Source organism: Glandiceps talaboti, chromosome 2 (genome assembly GCF_964340395.1).
Source record: "Glandiceps talaboti chromosome 2, keGlaTala1.1, whole genome shotgun sequence".
NCBI lineage: Eukaryota > Metazoa > Hemichordata > Enteropneusta > Spengelidae > Glandiceps > Glandiceps talaboti.
In genome coordinates this window covers 33,571,304-33,588,008 of record NC_135550.1, presented here as the reverse complement: position 1 = coordinate 33,588,008, position 16,705 = coordinate 33,571,304, and the positions used below count along the sequence as shown (strand labels likewise).

Here is a 16,705-nt window from a genome sequence, read left to right as displayed (position 1 = left end):
AGGAAAAACAAGTCTTTGTAAAAGACAAATCCCCCAATACTTTACTTGTCACTATGGCAGCATGTAAAAGACAAATCCCCCAATACTTGTGACTATGGCGGCATGTAAAAGACAAATCCCCCAATACTTGTGACTATGGCGGCATGTAAAAGACAAATCCCCCAATACTTGTGACTATGGCGGCATGTAAAAGACAAATCCCCCAATACTTGTGACTATGGCAGCATGTAAAAGACAAATCCCCCAATACTTGTGACTATGGCGGCATGTAAAAGACAAATCCCCCAATACTTGTGACTATGGCGGCATGTAAAAGACAAATCCCCCAATACTTGTGACTATGGCGGCATGTAAAAGACAAATCCCCCAATACTTGTGACTATGGCGGCATGTAAAAGACAAATCCCCCAATACTTGTGACTATGGCGGCATGTAAAAGACAAATCCCCCAATACTTGTGACTATGGCGGCATGTAAAAGACAAATCCCCCAATACTTGTGACTATGGCGGCATGTAAAAGACAAATCCCCCAATACTTGTGACTATGGCGGCATGTAAAAGACAAATCCCCCAATACTTGTGACTATGGCGGCATGTAAAAGACAAATCCCCCAATACTTGTGACTATGGCGGCATGTAAAAGACAAATCCCCCAATACTTGTGACTATGGCGGCATGATGTAAAAGACAAATCCCCCAATACTTGTGACTATGGCAGCATGTAAAAGACAAATCCCCCAATACTTGTGACTATGGCGGCATGTAAAAGACAAATCCCCCAATACTTGTGACTATGGCGGCATGTAAAAGACAAATCCCCCAATACTTGTGACTATGGCGGCATGTAAAAGACAAATCCCCCAATACTTGTGACTATGGCGGCATGTAAAAGACAAATCCCCCAATACTTGTGACTATGGCGGCATGATGTAAAAGCTGTATGTGGACTTTCTGTATTTAAAATATTGCAAAAGTCATAAAAGTAACTTTCATTTCCCCCTAAACAAGTATGTCCATATTTATCTTATCATACCTCAAACACCCCTGATTTCTTGGTAAGTCTGTTGTCCTCTATGGTCCAGAATGAGATATGTGATTTACCACAGGTAACTAACTGTTTGTGATCCATAGGGTGAAACTCAGCAGCTAATACAGGCTCTGTGGCACTCTGTTGACAAAAAAAAAATGTGTTGATAGATTGGCCAGAAAGTGTTTAAAAAACAAAATGTGTTCATAGATTGGCCAGAAAGTGTTACAGTTACGTCACACAAACCCTGAATAGCACTTCTTCTTTGGCACTCTGTCAAGAAGATATAGCCATAGCTACAACAGTGTCAAGGAATTCACCAGAAAGTACTCTGTATCACACAAACCTTGGCAATTTCTGATATATGACACTCTGTGTGACAAATACATGAGATTCATGGGAAAATGATTGGAAAATCTCAAATCAAGGTAGGAATGTACAAACCATATCTCATCCATACTATATGTACACATAACTTTAATATAAGCTTAGGCTCTGACAGATCTCAATGATACACCTCAAATGTAACACAACATTTACCTTTGTTTCTGTCAGTTTAGTACCTTTCTCGCCTTTGTTCCATTCCCATACTGATAGTACATGGTCATTGGCATCATCTACAGCTAGTAAATGACAACCTCCATCCTAAACAAACAACATTGAGGATAGCATCTTGTTATTGTCAACTTACATGAACTGTTTGTAGCTTTGTAGCAAATTCTTACTTTCAAAATATCAGAAAATATTGGATTGTATTAAATTGTACATTGTCCACATTTGGAATGCCAAAAGTCATGGGGTGTGAACTATATCTAACTTGAATAGTTTTGTAGACAATTTAATCAATACTAATTCAATCTATAAAGACAAAACTAGTCATATCTTGCATGTTATGGTTACAGGAAGCATGATAACAATGTACACCTTGCTTTTGTTGTGAATATACACAGTGAACAAAATAAACAGACTGAAATTTGTTAATGAAAGTATTCATATTGGCATTATGGTAACATCAAAATTAAGATTGTGATACTGAATATTGTAAGAAAACAGGTCATCAGTTTTAACAGTGAACAAACAAGTAGCAAAGTTCCTGCTTACCGCCTTGGAGAATGATACACAGCACACACCTCTTTCAAAATCACCAACACCAATTATTCGAAGTGTTGTCAGGGAAATTGAATCCCAAATACGAATGTGAGGCTGTAAGAATCAATCACAGAGAGTACTATTGGTGTCAATAAAGATACATAGTGTTTATCATCAGTTCTTTGTCTTTGGCTGATCAATAACAGTTTTCTTTGTCATCAGCAGTTTATTCCTCTCCTCACATACAAATGTTTTTGTTAACAAAAGATCATAAAATACAGACTGACTTACATTTTGTGAAACATTAGAATAAAATGATATTAACAAGCATTTTGCATCTTATATAGCATATGATCCTAAACACTTTTCACTCCCTCAAGTTGTCTTCATGGTTTATGGCAATCCTTAGTGTAATTATCAAACAGTCCCATGAAACATATCAAAGTACACAATACATCTCAAATCTATGCTCACTTTGTTAAATTATAGTCACTATCATATCTGTGGTTGAAGAAACTCATGACAGTCCAAATATATAACCCTATCCCAAATATATATAATGGTACCATATTTTATGTATACCACAATATATATAACACTCATCTAGATGAAAGAGAAATCTAGGAACTTCCACAGAATACAAATACATGTTTCAAACTAAGGTGTGCAAAGGTATGCTATTCAATTTTCAAATAAGGTCAAAAGTCAACCACTGATACTTCACACACCCATTGGTCATAAGAATGTCAAAAGTCAACCACTGATAATTCCCACACCTATTGGTCATAAAAATGTCACCTAATTAGCATTATGTCTGAGTCATATCTTAAGCCGTGAACACCCAAAGTGTAAAAAGTTGACTGAGTAACCTCTGGAAACAATAAAGGCAACATAAAATCTCTGCTGTCCTCCTCCTTCTCATTACATTTTATATCATGGTAATAACAATGAAGAAAAACACAGAAAATGTAAGAAAGCTAATATTTACTATTACAGTATAAGAAATATTAACAGAGACATCAAACAATGACAATTTTTGTGTGAGTTAATCGGACAAAATAACCATGCAGGGCTAGTTTATATTTTGGTAGTTTAATTGCATGCTGACATGTATGATTTGGTAAATTGTGTGAATGTACCTACCACATAGTATTTGATATCAGTGTTGTCTGACTCATCGTCTGCTGTGTCTTCAGTGGAAGAGGAGGTTGAACTGGCTGAGGAGGCAGTGCGGGGGGATTTCTACAGGTGGCGTAGTGGTATGTGACGTAAGATCATCACAAACCAACACAGACAAAGTGACAACATAGAACATAAAACAGGTAGATGGGAGGGGAAGTGGAGAGAGAAAGAAAACCACACCACAAACTACATTAGATTTGTACTCACTGTGGTTTACATAGCAAAAAGTTGTGTCAACCCATCACCATGACAACTTGTAAAGCTTTGGATGACCAATATTTCCATGAAAACAGATAAACATGCACACATATTCTCACTAAATGCATGACTGACAATAAGCTTGTAAGATATATACCTTATACCAGTGATTTGATTTGATTGTAATTGTGACTTGTAAAGTTGTATAGTGATACTTACATCCGACCCCTCTCTTGTTAACGGTGATATTCAAGTGAATTTTACAACATGAACTTTAAGACATTGTAACAATAAAGTGTTGACCCTCCCACTGTCAAAAGTGGCACAAGATATTTTGGGTAACTTCATACTTTGTTAAATTGATAAATATATTTTCAAACCTAACATTCTGAAATGTGAGAAGTTTTGTTTAGTATATTGATCACAATGCTAATTGTTGTGTACTACATTGATCACAATGCTAATTGTTGTCTACTACATTAATCACAATGCTAATTGTTGTGTACTATATTGATCACAATGTTAATTGTTGTCTACTACATTGATCACAATGTTAATTGTTGTCTACTATATTGATCACAATGCTAATTGTTGTGTACTATATTGATCACAATGCTAATTGTTGTGTACTATATTGATCACAATGTTAATTGTTGTCTACTACATTGATCACAATGTTAATTGTTGTCTACTACATTAATCACAATGCTAATTGTTGTGTACTATATTGATCACAATGTTAATTGTTGTCTTCTACATTGATCACAATGCTAATTGTCTGCAGACAACTTGAAGTTTTGGAATTCACTTCATGTCTAAGTCTATATATATAGGAGTATATGTTCACGAAGTGTGCCTAGACATTTCAATGTCTTGAAACATTCTCTATGATTAACAAAACTGCACATTCCTGTCACAGATTGTGAGGACAATTTGTAAGTCATAAAACTATTTTTGGCAGTGGAAGGGACAATAAATGATAACAGAATCTGCAGTGTTACATGGACAGCTTTAAAAGCCACAAGACCTTGACATACACAATGATAGTTGAATAATTATTTCTATCCCAGTGACACCATTGATATAAACCCATGGAATGCTATCTTTATCCCAGTGACACCATTGAATGCTATCTTTATCCCGGTGACACCATGGAATGCTATCTTTATCCCAGTGACACCATTGACATTAACCCATGGAATGCTATCTTTATCCCAGTGACATCATTGACATTAACGCATGGAATGCTATCTTTATCCCGGTGACAACTTTGACATTAACCCATGGAATGCTATCTTTATCCCAGTGACAACTTTGACATTAACCCATGGAATGCTATCTTTATCCCAGTGACACCAATGACATTAACCCATGGAATGCTATCTTTATCCCAGTGACACCATTGACATTAACCCATGGAATGCCATCTTTATCCCAGTGACAACTTTGACATTAACCCATGGAATGCTATCTTTATCCCAGTGACACCATTGACATTAACCCATGGAATGCTATCTTTATCCCAGTGACAACTTTGACATTAACCCATGGAATGCTATCTTTATCCCAGTGACATCATTGACATTAACCCATGGAATGCTATCTTTAGCCCGGTGACAACTTTGACATTAACCCATGGAATGATATCTTTATCCCAGTGACACCATTGATATTAACCCATGGAATGCTATCTTTATCCCGGTGACATCATTGACATTAACCCATGGAATGTTATCTTTATCCCAGTGACAACTTTGACATTAACCCATGGAATGCTATCTTTATCCCAGTGACATCATTGACATTAACCCATGGAATGTTATCTTTATCCCAGTGACATCATTGACATTAACCCATGGAATGCTATCTTTATCCCGGTGACAACTTTGACATTAACCCATGGAATGCTATCTTTATCCCAGTGACACCATTGACATTAACCCATGGAATGCTATCTTTATCCCAGTGACACCATGGAATGCTATCTTTATCCCAGTGACATCATTGACATTAACCCATGGAATGCTATCTTTATCCCAGTGACATCATTGACATTAACCCATGGAATGCTATCTTTATCCCAGTGACATCATTGACATTAACCCATGGAATGCTATCTTTATCCCGGTGACAACTTTGACATTAACCCATGGAATGCTATCTTTATCCCAGTGACACCATTGACATTAACCCATGGAATGCTATCTTTATCCCAGTGACATCATTGACATTAACCCATGGAATGCTATCTTTATCCCAGTGACACCATGGAATGCTATCTTTATCCCAGTGACATCATTGACATTAACCCATGGAATGCTATCTTTATCCCAGTGACAACTTTGACATTAACCCATGGCATGCTATCTTTATCCCAGTGACACCATTGACATTAACCCATGGAATGCTATCTTTATCCCAGTGACATCATTGACATTAACCCATGGAATGATATCTTTATCCCAGTGACACCATTGACATTAACCCATGGAATGATATCTTTATCCCAGTGACATCATTGACATTAACCCATGGAATGATATCTTTATCCCAGTGACAGCTTTAACATTAGCCCATGGATGGAATGCTATCTTTACAGTTAAACACAAAAACACAAAACAAAATACACAATAATAACAGTGATTTCACCTGGCCCCAGCTGTAGATGCCCCTTTGCACCAGCCTTTTTACTCTTATGGGATTCAAACTAAATCAAGCTGATCACACCACAAACGCATGCTGCAAAATTGGTTTATTTCAGTTGACTTTACAAGGATATCTTACCTTAGCATCTGTTTTCCTGTCATGGCCAGCAACCTGCCCTGTTGCTATGGTTACTCTATCAGGATGTATTGCTATGCTGTGGACAAAACCATGAGGTTATATCATGCTCTTCCCTTATTTCTTATTATCACCTTAATAACAGTTAAAGTCACACTACTACATCTGTCACCTTATTAACAGTTAAAGTCACACTACATCTGTCACCTTATTAACAGTTAAAGTCACACTACTACATCTATCACTATATTAACAGTTAAAGTCACACTACTACATAATAATAATAATAATAATGTTCGGTTCTTATATAGCGCTTTCCCACACCGTGCTCAAAGCGCTTTACAATTTTATTACCCCTGGCTCGGATCAGAACGGCACAACGGCCCTTTAGTCTTCCTCAACTCCCCGGGGAGCATACAATCCATTGCAGCCATTTAAGCGCATAGGATTAAAGCCTTCACATTGCAACCTACATCCTACCAGGTCCCCAATTATACAGCTGGGTTGACTGAAGCACAGTCGTGGTTCAAATCTTGCCCAAGGACTTTAGCCACTCAGAAACAAACAGCAAGCAGCGACAGGGCTCGAACCTGCAACCTGTAGATTCCAAGCCAGTCACGCTAACCATTCACCCATCATGACTCCACATGTCACCTTATTAACAGTTAAAGTCACACTACTACATCTGTCACTTTAAAAGAGTTAAAGTCACACTACTACATCTATCACCTTATTAACAGTTAAAGTCACACTACTACATCTTGCTGTGAAACATTAAATTCCATGTAAATCAAAATAGCTGACTATAGCTTAGAAATTGTACCAACTGCTACAAGTACAGACAATTTGAGAATAAACATCACATGAGTCATTTGTACATTCAATGAAATTCAGAACAAGAGACAATCACTACTATTTTGAGTGTGATTAATATTTTCTCCCTAGAAGGTATTTGTTTGCACACAACTATTATAGTACAAGCTACCAGAAAGAGGATAATGCCACTAGGGGGCACTATTATTGAAATTTGGTGGTCAGAAATTTCATTCACTTCCTTTTCTTCTATTAATCATAACTTTTAAACATTTCCTGTTTTGAAACTTGACTTTTAACTAAATATACAGCAACACAATTGACTGTGTCAGCAATAGAGACAAACTCTTGTAAAAAAACATGAACATTTTTATTGGTAATTGACAAGAATCTAAACAAAAGAGGAAGATCTTCATAGCATAAAAGAAGACAGTATACTGACCACTTGACATCGTCTGTGTGTCCTAAGTAAAACCTCTGCATTTCTTCTTCTATGTTATACATTACAACTACAGCAGCAATAAAGTAAATGATTTCACCAGTTGGCAACAAGTGTAAGTTATTCCTACAATCTCTACCTCTGTAGCCATAACTGGTACACGTTTGTTAAGGTACATTCTTATAGTCTTCTACAGAATACACAAATATGATATGGGACTAAACTTTTAGTCACAACTCTAAGGTCACTGGTAAGATTCATCTGTACTGCCAAATTCCTTACCAATTGGTAAGATTCATCTGTACTACCAAATTCCTTACCAATTGGTAAGATTCATCTGCACTGCCAAATTCCTTACCAATTGGTAAGATTCATCTGTACTACCAAATTCCTTACCAATTGGTAAGATTCATCTGTACTACCAAATTCCTTACCAATTGGTAAGATTCATCTGTACTGCCAAATTCCTTACCAATTGGTAAGATTCATCTGCACTGCCAAATTCCTTACCAATTGGTAAGATTCATCTGTACTGCCAAATTCCTTTATGAATTGGTAAGATTCATCTGTACTGCCAAATTCCTTACCAATTGGTAAGATTCATCTGTACTGCCAAATTCCTTACCAATTGGTAAGATTCATCTGTACTGCCAAATTCCTTACCAATTGGTAAGATTCATCTGTACTACCAAATTCCTTACCAATTGGTAAGATTCATCTGTACTGCCAAATTCCTTACCAATTGGTAAGATTCATCTGCACTGCCAAATTCCTTTATGAATTGGTAAGATTCATCTGTACTGCCAAATTCCTTACCATTTGGTAAGATTCATCTGTACTGCCAAATTCCTTACCAATTGGTAAGATTCATCTGCACTGCCAAATTCCTTTATGAATTGGTAAGATTCATCTGTACTACCAAATTCCTTACCAATTGGTAAGATTCATCTGTACTGCCAAATTCCTTACCAATTGGTAAGATTCATCTGTACTGCCAAATTCCTTTATGAATTGGTAAGATTCATCTGTACTACCAAATTCCTTACCAATTGGTAAGATTCATCTGTACTGCCAAATTCCTTACCAATTGGTAAGATTCATCTGTACTGCCAAATTCCTTTATGAATTGGTAAGATTCATCTGTACTACCAAATTCCTTACCAATTGGTAAGATTCATCTGTACTGCCAAATTCCTTACCAATTGGTAAGATTCATCTGTACTACCAAATTCCTTACCAATTGGTAAGATTCATCTGCACTGCCAAATTCCCTTATGAATTGGTAAGATTCATCTGTACTACCAAATTCCTTACCAATTGGTAAGATTCATCTGTACTGCCAAATTCCTTACCATTTGGTAAGATTCATCTGTACTACCAAATTCCTTACCATTTGGTAAGATTCATCTGTACTACCAAATTCCTTACCAATTGGTAAGATTCATCTGTACTGCCAAATTCCTTACCAATTGGTAAGATTCATCTGTACTGCCAAATTCCTTACCATTTGGTAAGATTCATCTGTACTACCAAATTCCTTACCATTTGGTAAGATTCATCTGTACTACCAAATTCCTTACCAATTGGTAAGATTCATCTGTACTGCCAAATTCCTTACCATTTGGTAAGATTCATCTGTACTACCAAATTCCTTACCATTTGGTAAGATTCATCTGTACTGCCAAATTCCTTACCATTTGGTAAGATTCATCTGTACTACCAAATTCCTTACCAATTGGTAAGATTCATCTGTACTACCAAATTCCTTACCATTTGGTAAGATTCATCTGTACTACCAAATTCCTTACCATTTGGTAAGATTCATCTGTACTGCCAAATTCCTTACCAATTGGTAAGATTCATCTGTACTGCCAAATTCCTTACCATTTGGTAAGATTCATCTGTACTGCCAAATTCCTTACCATTTGGTAAGATTCATCTGTACTACCAAATTCCTTACCAAGCATCACGTTTCAATCTGTTCTGCACACAGTAATTTGCACCTTTTCTAAGTGATATGATCTTGACATCATAGAGATTACTTGTTCCATGTTTTTCATTTGAATCCACACAGTACATGACAAGGGACAAGATATGAGGAGTACATCAAATATACCACTTGAAAAGGATACACCCAGTCTAACTTGAGTTTCTGTGGGGGAGCTTGGGCTCCTTTACTGATAGAATAGTCTGACAGGTTGGAGGGGCCATACATGGTGATACCACGCCCTCGCAGGTAGATCTTTACAAAACCTTCCTCTGTTGATACATAAGACATGACGTGTTAGAAAACAATTTACAAAATGATGTCATGTGAAAGTGGATCAGTTATACTTCTGTCACAAGAAGTAAAATCAGTATGTACGACTATGGTCAATGTCTCAGATTAATATTGACATATCAACCACCTAATCTTGTATGAGACGGAAAAATATTGATCTAGAACATTTACATTTCAGTTTTTTCCATATCATACAAATTTCAAGATTTTTGTTGTTGTAAATCTGACCATATTCTATAGACTTTATTTCTTTAGAAGATTGTTCTGTAAGAGTACCAGTGTTGATAAGAATTGTGTAACTACATTAGATTGATAAGGGTATCAGGGTGATCACGCTAACACAATGGTTTAGTTGTGTTTAAATAACAGTGCATGCAATGTGGTTGTTTGTCGATCCACAGGTATTAATGATTCAGTTTTGAAAGATTACCCCAAATACTACCTGAGTTAAATTTGCTGGGTAAATGGGCATAAGTTGTGTCAGTGTGCAACCAAAACCAACAGAAACTGAGAAAACAACATTGTAAGGAATAAACACAGGCAAAGACACCAGAAACACAGAGGGATAATTTTAATGACCTCACATGCTGTCAAAGTTGATAAAATAGAAGAAATAAAACAACCAACCACCAATTCCATAAAATAAACTGTGATTGTACTGAGGGAATCTAAAACACCTATTAACACAGCAATAGAGTAAGAATTAATGTCCACCACCTTGATAATATCAAACTGTTTGCATGATCACTTTGCCAAAACAGACTTACCACAGACAATGTCATCAAGCATAAAAGCAAGATTTCAAGTTTGGACACACAAGAAACAAAACGGTATATGAGTACATGTACAAGTATATGTGAAATTTAGGTATGTGAAATTCACAATTTAGAAGCAATAGATCTACAAAGTCATGGATGTGTGAAGTTTAGCTAGGTGGAATTCACATTTCAGAAGCAATAGACCTTAATGTACATGTAGAAGTTTGGGTAATACATTCACATCATGACAGCATTAGATAGATCTTACAATCTGTCTTCATTCTAGCAACATACATAGCATCAAGTACAGACAGCAGTATGTGCTGTATTGTATAGTGTCAATGTGGGAAGTAATGTCTTTGTGGAAATGTTATCAAAGTAGAGTACATCTACCTCATTGTTGTATAGTAGTACGTATATGAGATTTTCTGTAGCCCATCAATTACAACAAAGATTTAGTCTTTCACTCACTGACATCACTCTATTTGTAGAAGTCCACCCAATATGAAACTCTAGTACAATTAGTTCTAGCTAAACACTTTGTCCATAACCCATCCTAATTCCAATGACATGCCCTTCCATATACTGTACTACATGCCGACATGGAGTCATAAAGCTACCCAGGTAAGTAATAAGGCATTTTCTGTTCCCATGGAAATCAAGAATCACCTGATTATACAACTATAGTCATCAATCTTTATGTGAGAAGTTTCAGTTTATTGTTTTAGTATGCAAAAAAATTGATCAATCACTTAAATATGTGTGAGTGAACTCCAACAGCAATAAATAATCAAACATGCCAAGTTTGACACCTGGAAATGATTGAAGTATTTTGATAATGACAAGACTGACAAGACATCACATATCCTTTATCTGTTTGTATGAAATAATGCTGATATCGTTAGCAATAAATATTCAATTAATACTTCAATATTTTATCATATAGCCTTATGTCCTCCTTTCCATTCTGTCTGTTGAACTGTGTTGAATTGCTGAATTGGTAACATTGATTTGATTTGATTGATTTGATTTATTACTCTAGGTCAATGCATCCATAAATGGATTTTCATGCATTGAATATAAAAATACAAAACGTATGTTAAAATACAAAGATACATAATTTAAAAATATGGGAGAGTAACAAAATTTACAGGGCAGAGTGCAAAGATAAAATAAAAGTTATAAAAAGTAAAACACGAGAGATGCTAGAATTATGAAGTTAAAAACGGTTTAAGACATTAAAAACTAAGTGTTTACTAAGTAGTCGTATTTGCGGAAATACATGAGCGGTATTTGAAACAGCTGAGATTCCCTGTACAGAAAGTGATGTCACTATTAGTACTTTTAACAGGTTGTTGAAATTCCCTGTACAGAAAGTGATGTCACTATTAGTACTTTTAACAGGTTGTTGTACAGAAAGTGATGTCACTATTAGTACTTTTAACAGGTTGTTGTACAGAAAGTGATGTCACTATTAGTACTTTTAACAGGTTGTTGTACAGAAAGTGATGTCACTATTAGTACTTTTAAACAGAAAGTGATGTCACTATTAGTACTTTTAAACAGAAAGTGATGTCACTATTAGTACTTTTAATAAGTTGTTGAAATACAAGGACTGAGATAATGTCCAATACTTTGACTGTACAAATACTACCAGTGCTTTCTGACAAATGACTGAGATAATGTCCCAAACTTTGACTGTACAAATACTACCAGTGCTTTCTGACAAATGACTGAGATAATGTCCAATACTTTGACTGTACAAATACTACCAGTGCTTTCTGACAAATGACTGAGATAATGTCCCAAACTTTGACTGTACAAATACTACCAGTGCTTTCTGACAAATGACTGAGATAATGTCCAATACTTTGACTGTACAAATACTACCAGTGCTTTCTGACAAATGACTGAGATAATGTCCAATACTTTGACTGTACAAATACTACCAGTGCTTTCTGACAAATGACTGAGATAATGTCCAATACTTTGACTCTACAAATACTACCAGTGCTTTCTGACAAATGACTGAGATAATGTCCCAAACTTTGACTCTACAAATACTACCAGTGCTTTCTGACAAATGACTGAGATAATGTCCAATACTTTGACTGTACAAATACTACCAGTGCTTTCTGACAAATGACTGAGATAATGTCCCAAACTTTGACTGTACAAATACTACCAGTGCTTTCTGACAAATGACTGAGATAATGTCCCAAACTTTGACTCTACAAATACTACCAGTGCTTTCTGACAAATGACTGAGATAATGTCCCAAACTTTGACTCTACAAATACTACCAGTGCTTTCTGACAAATGACTGAGATAATGTCCCAAACTTTGACTGTACAAATACTACCAGTGCTTTCTGACAAATGACTGAGATAATGTCCCATACTTTGACTGTACAAATACTACCAGAGCTTTCTGACAAATGACTGAGATAATGTCCCAAACTTTGACTCTACAAATACTACCAGTGCTTTCTGACAAATGACTGAGATAATGTCCCAAACTTTGACTGTACAAATACTACCAGTGCTTTCTGACAAATGACTGAGATAATGTCCCATACTTTGACTGTACAAATACTACCAGTGCTTTCTGACAAATGACTGAGATAATGTCCCATACTTTGACTGTACAAATACTACCAGTGCTTTCTGACAAATGACTGAGATAATGTCCCAAACTTTGACTGTACAAATACTACCAGTGCTTTCTGACAAATGACTGAGATAATGTCCCATACTTTGACTGTACAAATACTACCAGAGCTTTCTGACAAATGACTGAGATAATGTCCCAAACTTTGACTGTACAAATACTACCAGTGCTTTCTGACAAATGACTGAGATAATGTCCCATACTTTGACTGTACAAATACTACCAGTGCTTTCTGACAAATGACTGAGATAATGTCCCATACTTTGACTGTACAAATACTACCAGTGCTTTCTGACAAATGACTGAGATAATGTCCCAAACTTTGACTGTACAAATACTACCAGTGCTTTCTGACAAATGACTGAGATAATGTCCCATACTTTGACTGTACAAATACTACCAGAGCTTTCTGACAAATGACTGAGATAATGTCCCAAACTTTGACTGTACAAATACTACCAGTGCTTTCTGACAAATGACTGAGATAATGTCCCATACTTTGACTGTACAAATACTACCAGTGCTTTCTGACAAATGACTGAGATAATGTCCCATACTTTGACTGTACAAATACTACCAGTGCTTTCTGACAAAAGGAAATCCAGACAAACCTTTATTGTAGTTTGCTTCTTTTGAGACCCTACAAGAAAATTAACAGAGGATTTATTAAGACATGCATAAATTACTGTGAATTTAGATAAGATCAGAGCAAATACAATAGCAAAAGACCACAACTGTTCTCTTTGTATATTTTATTATTATAGTTGAGACAAGGCAAAATAAAAATCTACATCATAATGTTGCATTTTAGGATACATCTTATGATCAAAATTTTGATGATGATAAAGGGTGGCCTAAGTTAATTCTATGTTACTCCTCATAACACCTTTATAAAAATGATGCGGTGGTCAGATAAGAATGAAAAAAGTACAAAACAGTACATGTATGTGTACATTCAATTCATAATTGTATTTTAACAGTCTGAATGACTTAGAAATGGCTATTAAAGTCAGAAGGAAAACTTTCACCATTTGTTTTATTAAAGTTCCTGAACTTTAGCAATAACCAATAATTTTTTATTCAGATATATACTCATGGGGTTGCCATCTTCCAACCAGTCACATGATTGTTTTCTAATCATGCAACAGATGGCAATGATTTTTGTTATTATTTCATCAGATTGTAGAAATATAGGGTCAGTAAGGTGATGAGAAACATAGAATTAATTAAGTATGGCCACTAAAAATGGTGATGATGATATTCTTCATAAAGAAAAGACCAAGAGACTTACGGGGGGCCAGGATTCCTGGGTTTTGGACTTGATAAATTTGTAAGTGAAGAGCTCCTCCTTGTCCTGGTATAGTAAATCAAATATGGAAGTATTAGATACTGCCAAGACTACACAAACACTGATATATATCATCTTTCACTAGCCTCAAACTGATTGGTTGCAATGGAGTTGTATTGTATATCAACCTTAGAATTGACTATATTGAAATGACATCAATATGTAAATGTGCCTTCCTTGAGATGAGCACAAGAGTGACATCAATATGTAAATGTACCTTCCTTGAGATGAGCACAAGAGTGACATCAATATGTAAATGTGCCTTCCTTGAGATGAGCACAAATAGTGAATATTATGTAAATATCTACAGACAGGCATGCTGATAACTGTCATTGGAGGTGTGGTTAAATTGTTTGTCGTTACTAGTAATACAAGTGGTTTGTGAGACAGCGAAGCAAAATCACACAGATTGTGATATAAACAGGCTACAGAATACAGTAAATTTGTCAGCTACAGAACTAAGACTATTACTTGGTAATAATGACACATGGCCTAGCAAGAAGTCATATGTCACTATTTTTAGTGCAAAAATACCACAAATAACAATTAAAAGTGAAGATACTACCATGGTATAGCATTAACTAGTAATATTTTCATTGTTAGACTTACGGTGAAGGAAAACTATTACTATCAGCTGATGCCCATCTTCTCAGTTCATTAGAACTAGAATTTCTCTTAGTGTGGTCTGGTGTGGTTGGTCTTCTTTGTATGGCATAGTTATGTATTGGTTTCTTTGGTGTACCATTACTAATGTGAGGTTTAGAAGGTAGAACCATGTGACTTGGTCTGGCAGGTGATACTGCAAAAAGAGAATATTATTGAAATGGTCAATAAAACAGTTGAAGAAACAAACAGTACTGTGTTTAGTAATGTGTTTGTTGACGATTGGAATGTATGGTAAAGTGTGTAAAAGTAAAGTAAAATTTGTGAAAATACATTGTTTAATCATAAAACAAATACATGAACCATACTTTACATTATCATGATAACTAAACTAGCATCATATTTTTGATTTAATCATATTTCATGAAATATTTACAATTCTATCATTTAAACAGAGAATGTACATTTCTCCAACACTTGGAGAAGTGGATAGGTTTTCAAATACTACAGGAAAGCCATACTGTGGACCACAATTTCAACTGGCCAGTCTACAGGTATTGGCCCTGATTCTTTTTCTAAACCAAGTTGATGCAGAAGTGTGACTGCCAAATCCAAACCAATGCCAGTTGAATGCTGGCTTATTGCAGTGGAAATTGGTATAATAGTATACCAAACCAATGCCAGTTGAAGACTGGCTTATTGCAGTGGAAATTGGTATAGTAGTATACCAAACCAATGCCAGTTGAAGACTGGCTTATTGCAGTGGAAATTGGTATAGTATGCCAAACCAATGCCAGTTGAAGGCTGGCTTATTGCAGTGGAAATTGGTATAGTAGTATACCAAACCAATGCCAGTTGAATGCTGGCTTATTGCAGTGGAAATTGGTATAGTATACCAAACCAATGCCAGTTGAAGACTGGCTTATTGCAGTGGAAATTGGTATAGTAGTATACCAAACCAATGCCAGTTGAAGACTGGCTTATTGCAGTGGAAATTGGTATAGTAGTATACCAAACCAATGCCAGTTGAAGACTGGCTTATTGCAGTGGATATTGGTATAGTAGTATACCAAACCAATGCCAGTTGAAGACTGGCTTATTGCAGTGGAAATTGGTATAGTATACCAAACCAATGCCAGTTGAAGACTGGCTTATTGCAGTGGAAATTGGTATAATAGTATACCAAACCAAACCAATGCCAGTTGAAGACTGGCTTATTGCAGTGGGCATTGGTATAGTATACCAAACCAATGCCCGTTGAAGACTGGCTTATTGCAGTGGAAATTGGTATAGTATACCAAACCAATGCCAGTTGAAGACTGGCTTATTGCAGTGGAAATTTGTATAGTAGTATACCAAACCAATGCCAGTTGAAGACTGGCTTATTGCAGTGGAAATTGGTATAATAGTATACCAAACCAAACCAATGCCAGTTGAAGACTGGCTTATTGCAGTGGAAATTGGTATAGTATACCAAACCAATGCCCGTTGAAGACTGGCTTATTGCAGTGGAAA

At 35.9% G+C, this 16,705-nt stretch overlaps 1 protein-coding gene across 6 annotated transcripts in view; it reads right to left on the bottom strand.

The window, feature by feature from the left end:
- Positions 1-16,705, bottom strand: part of LOC144453849 (77 kDa echinoderm microtubule-associated protein-like) — a 58,927-nt gene that overhangs the window by 16,466 nt on the left and 25,756 nt on the right. For 4 of the 6 annotated variants that reach the window (XM_078145216.1, XM_078145218.1, XM_078145220.1 and 1 more), the window contains 10 exons: positions 15,197-15,386; positions 14,531-14,593; positions 13,851-13,879; positions 9,663-9,789; positions 7,534-7,683; positions 6,282-6,357; positions 3,261-3,359; positions 2,130-2,231; positions 1,569-1,673; positions 1,035-1,169 (listed from right to left, as the gene is read on the bottom strand). In XM_078145216.1, the coding sequence (XP_078001342.1) occupies positions 1,035-1,169; positions 1,569-1,673; positions 2,130-2,231; positions 3,261-3,359; positions 6,282-6,357; positions 7,534-7,683; positions 9,663-9,789; positions 13,851-13,879; positions 14,531-14,593; positions 15,197-15,386 (1,076 nt within the window). The remainder of the gene's footprint in view (positions 1-1,034; positions 1,170-1,568; positions 1,674-2,129; positions 2,232-3,260; positions 3,360-6,281; positions 6,358-7,533; positions 7,684-9,662; positions 9,790-13,850; positions 13,880-14,530; positions 14,594-15,196; positions 15,387-16,705) is intronic. The other 2 variants (XM_078145217.1, XM_078145221.1) reach the window with 2 other exon arrangements.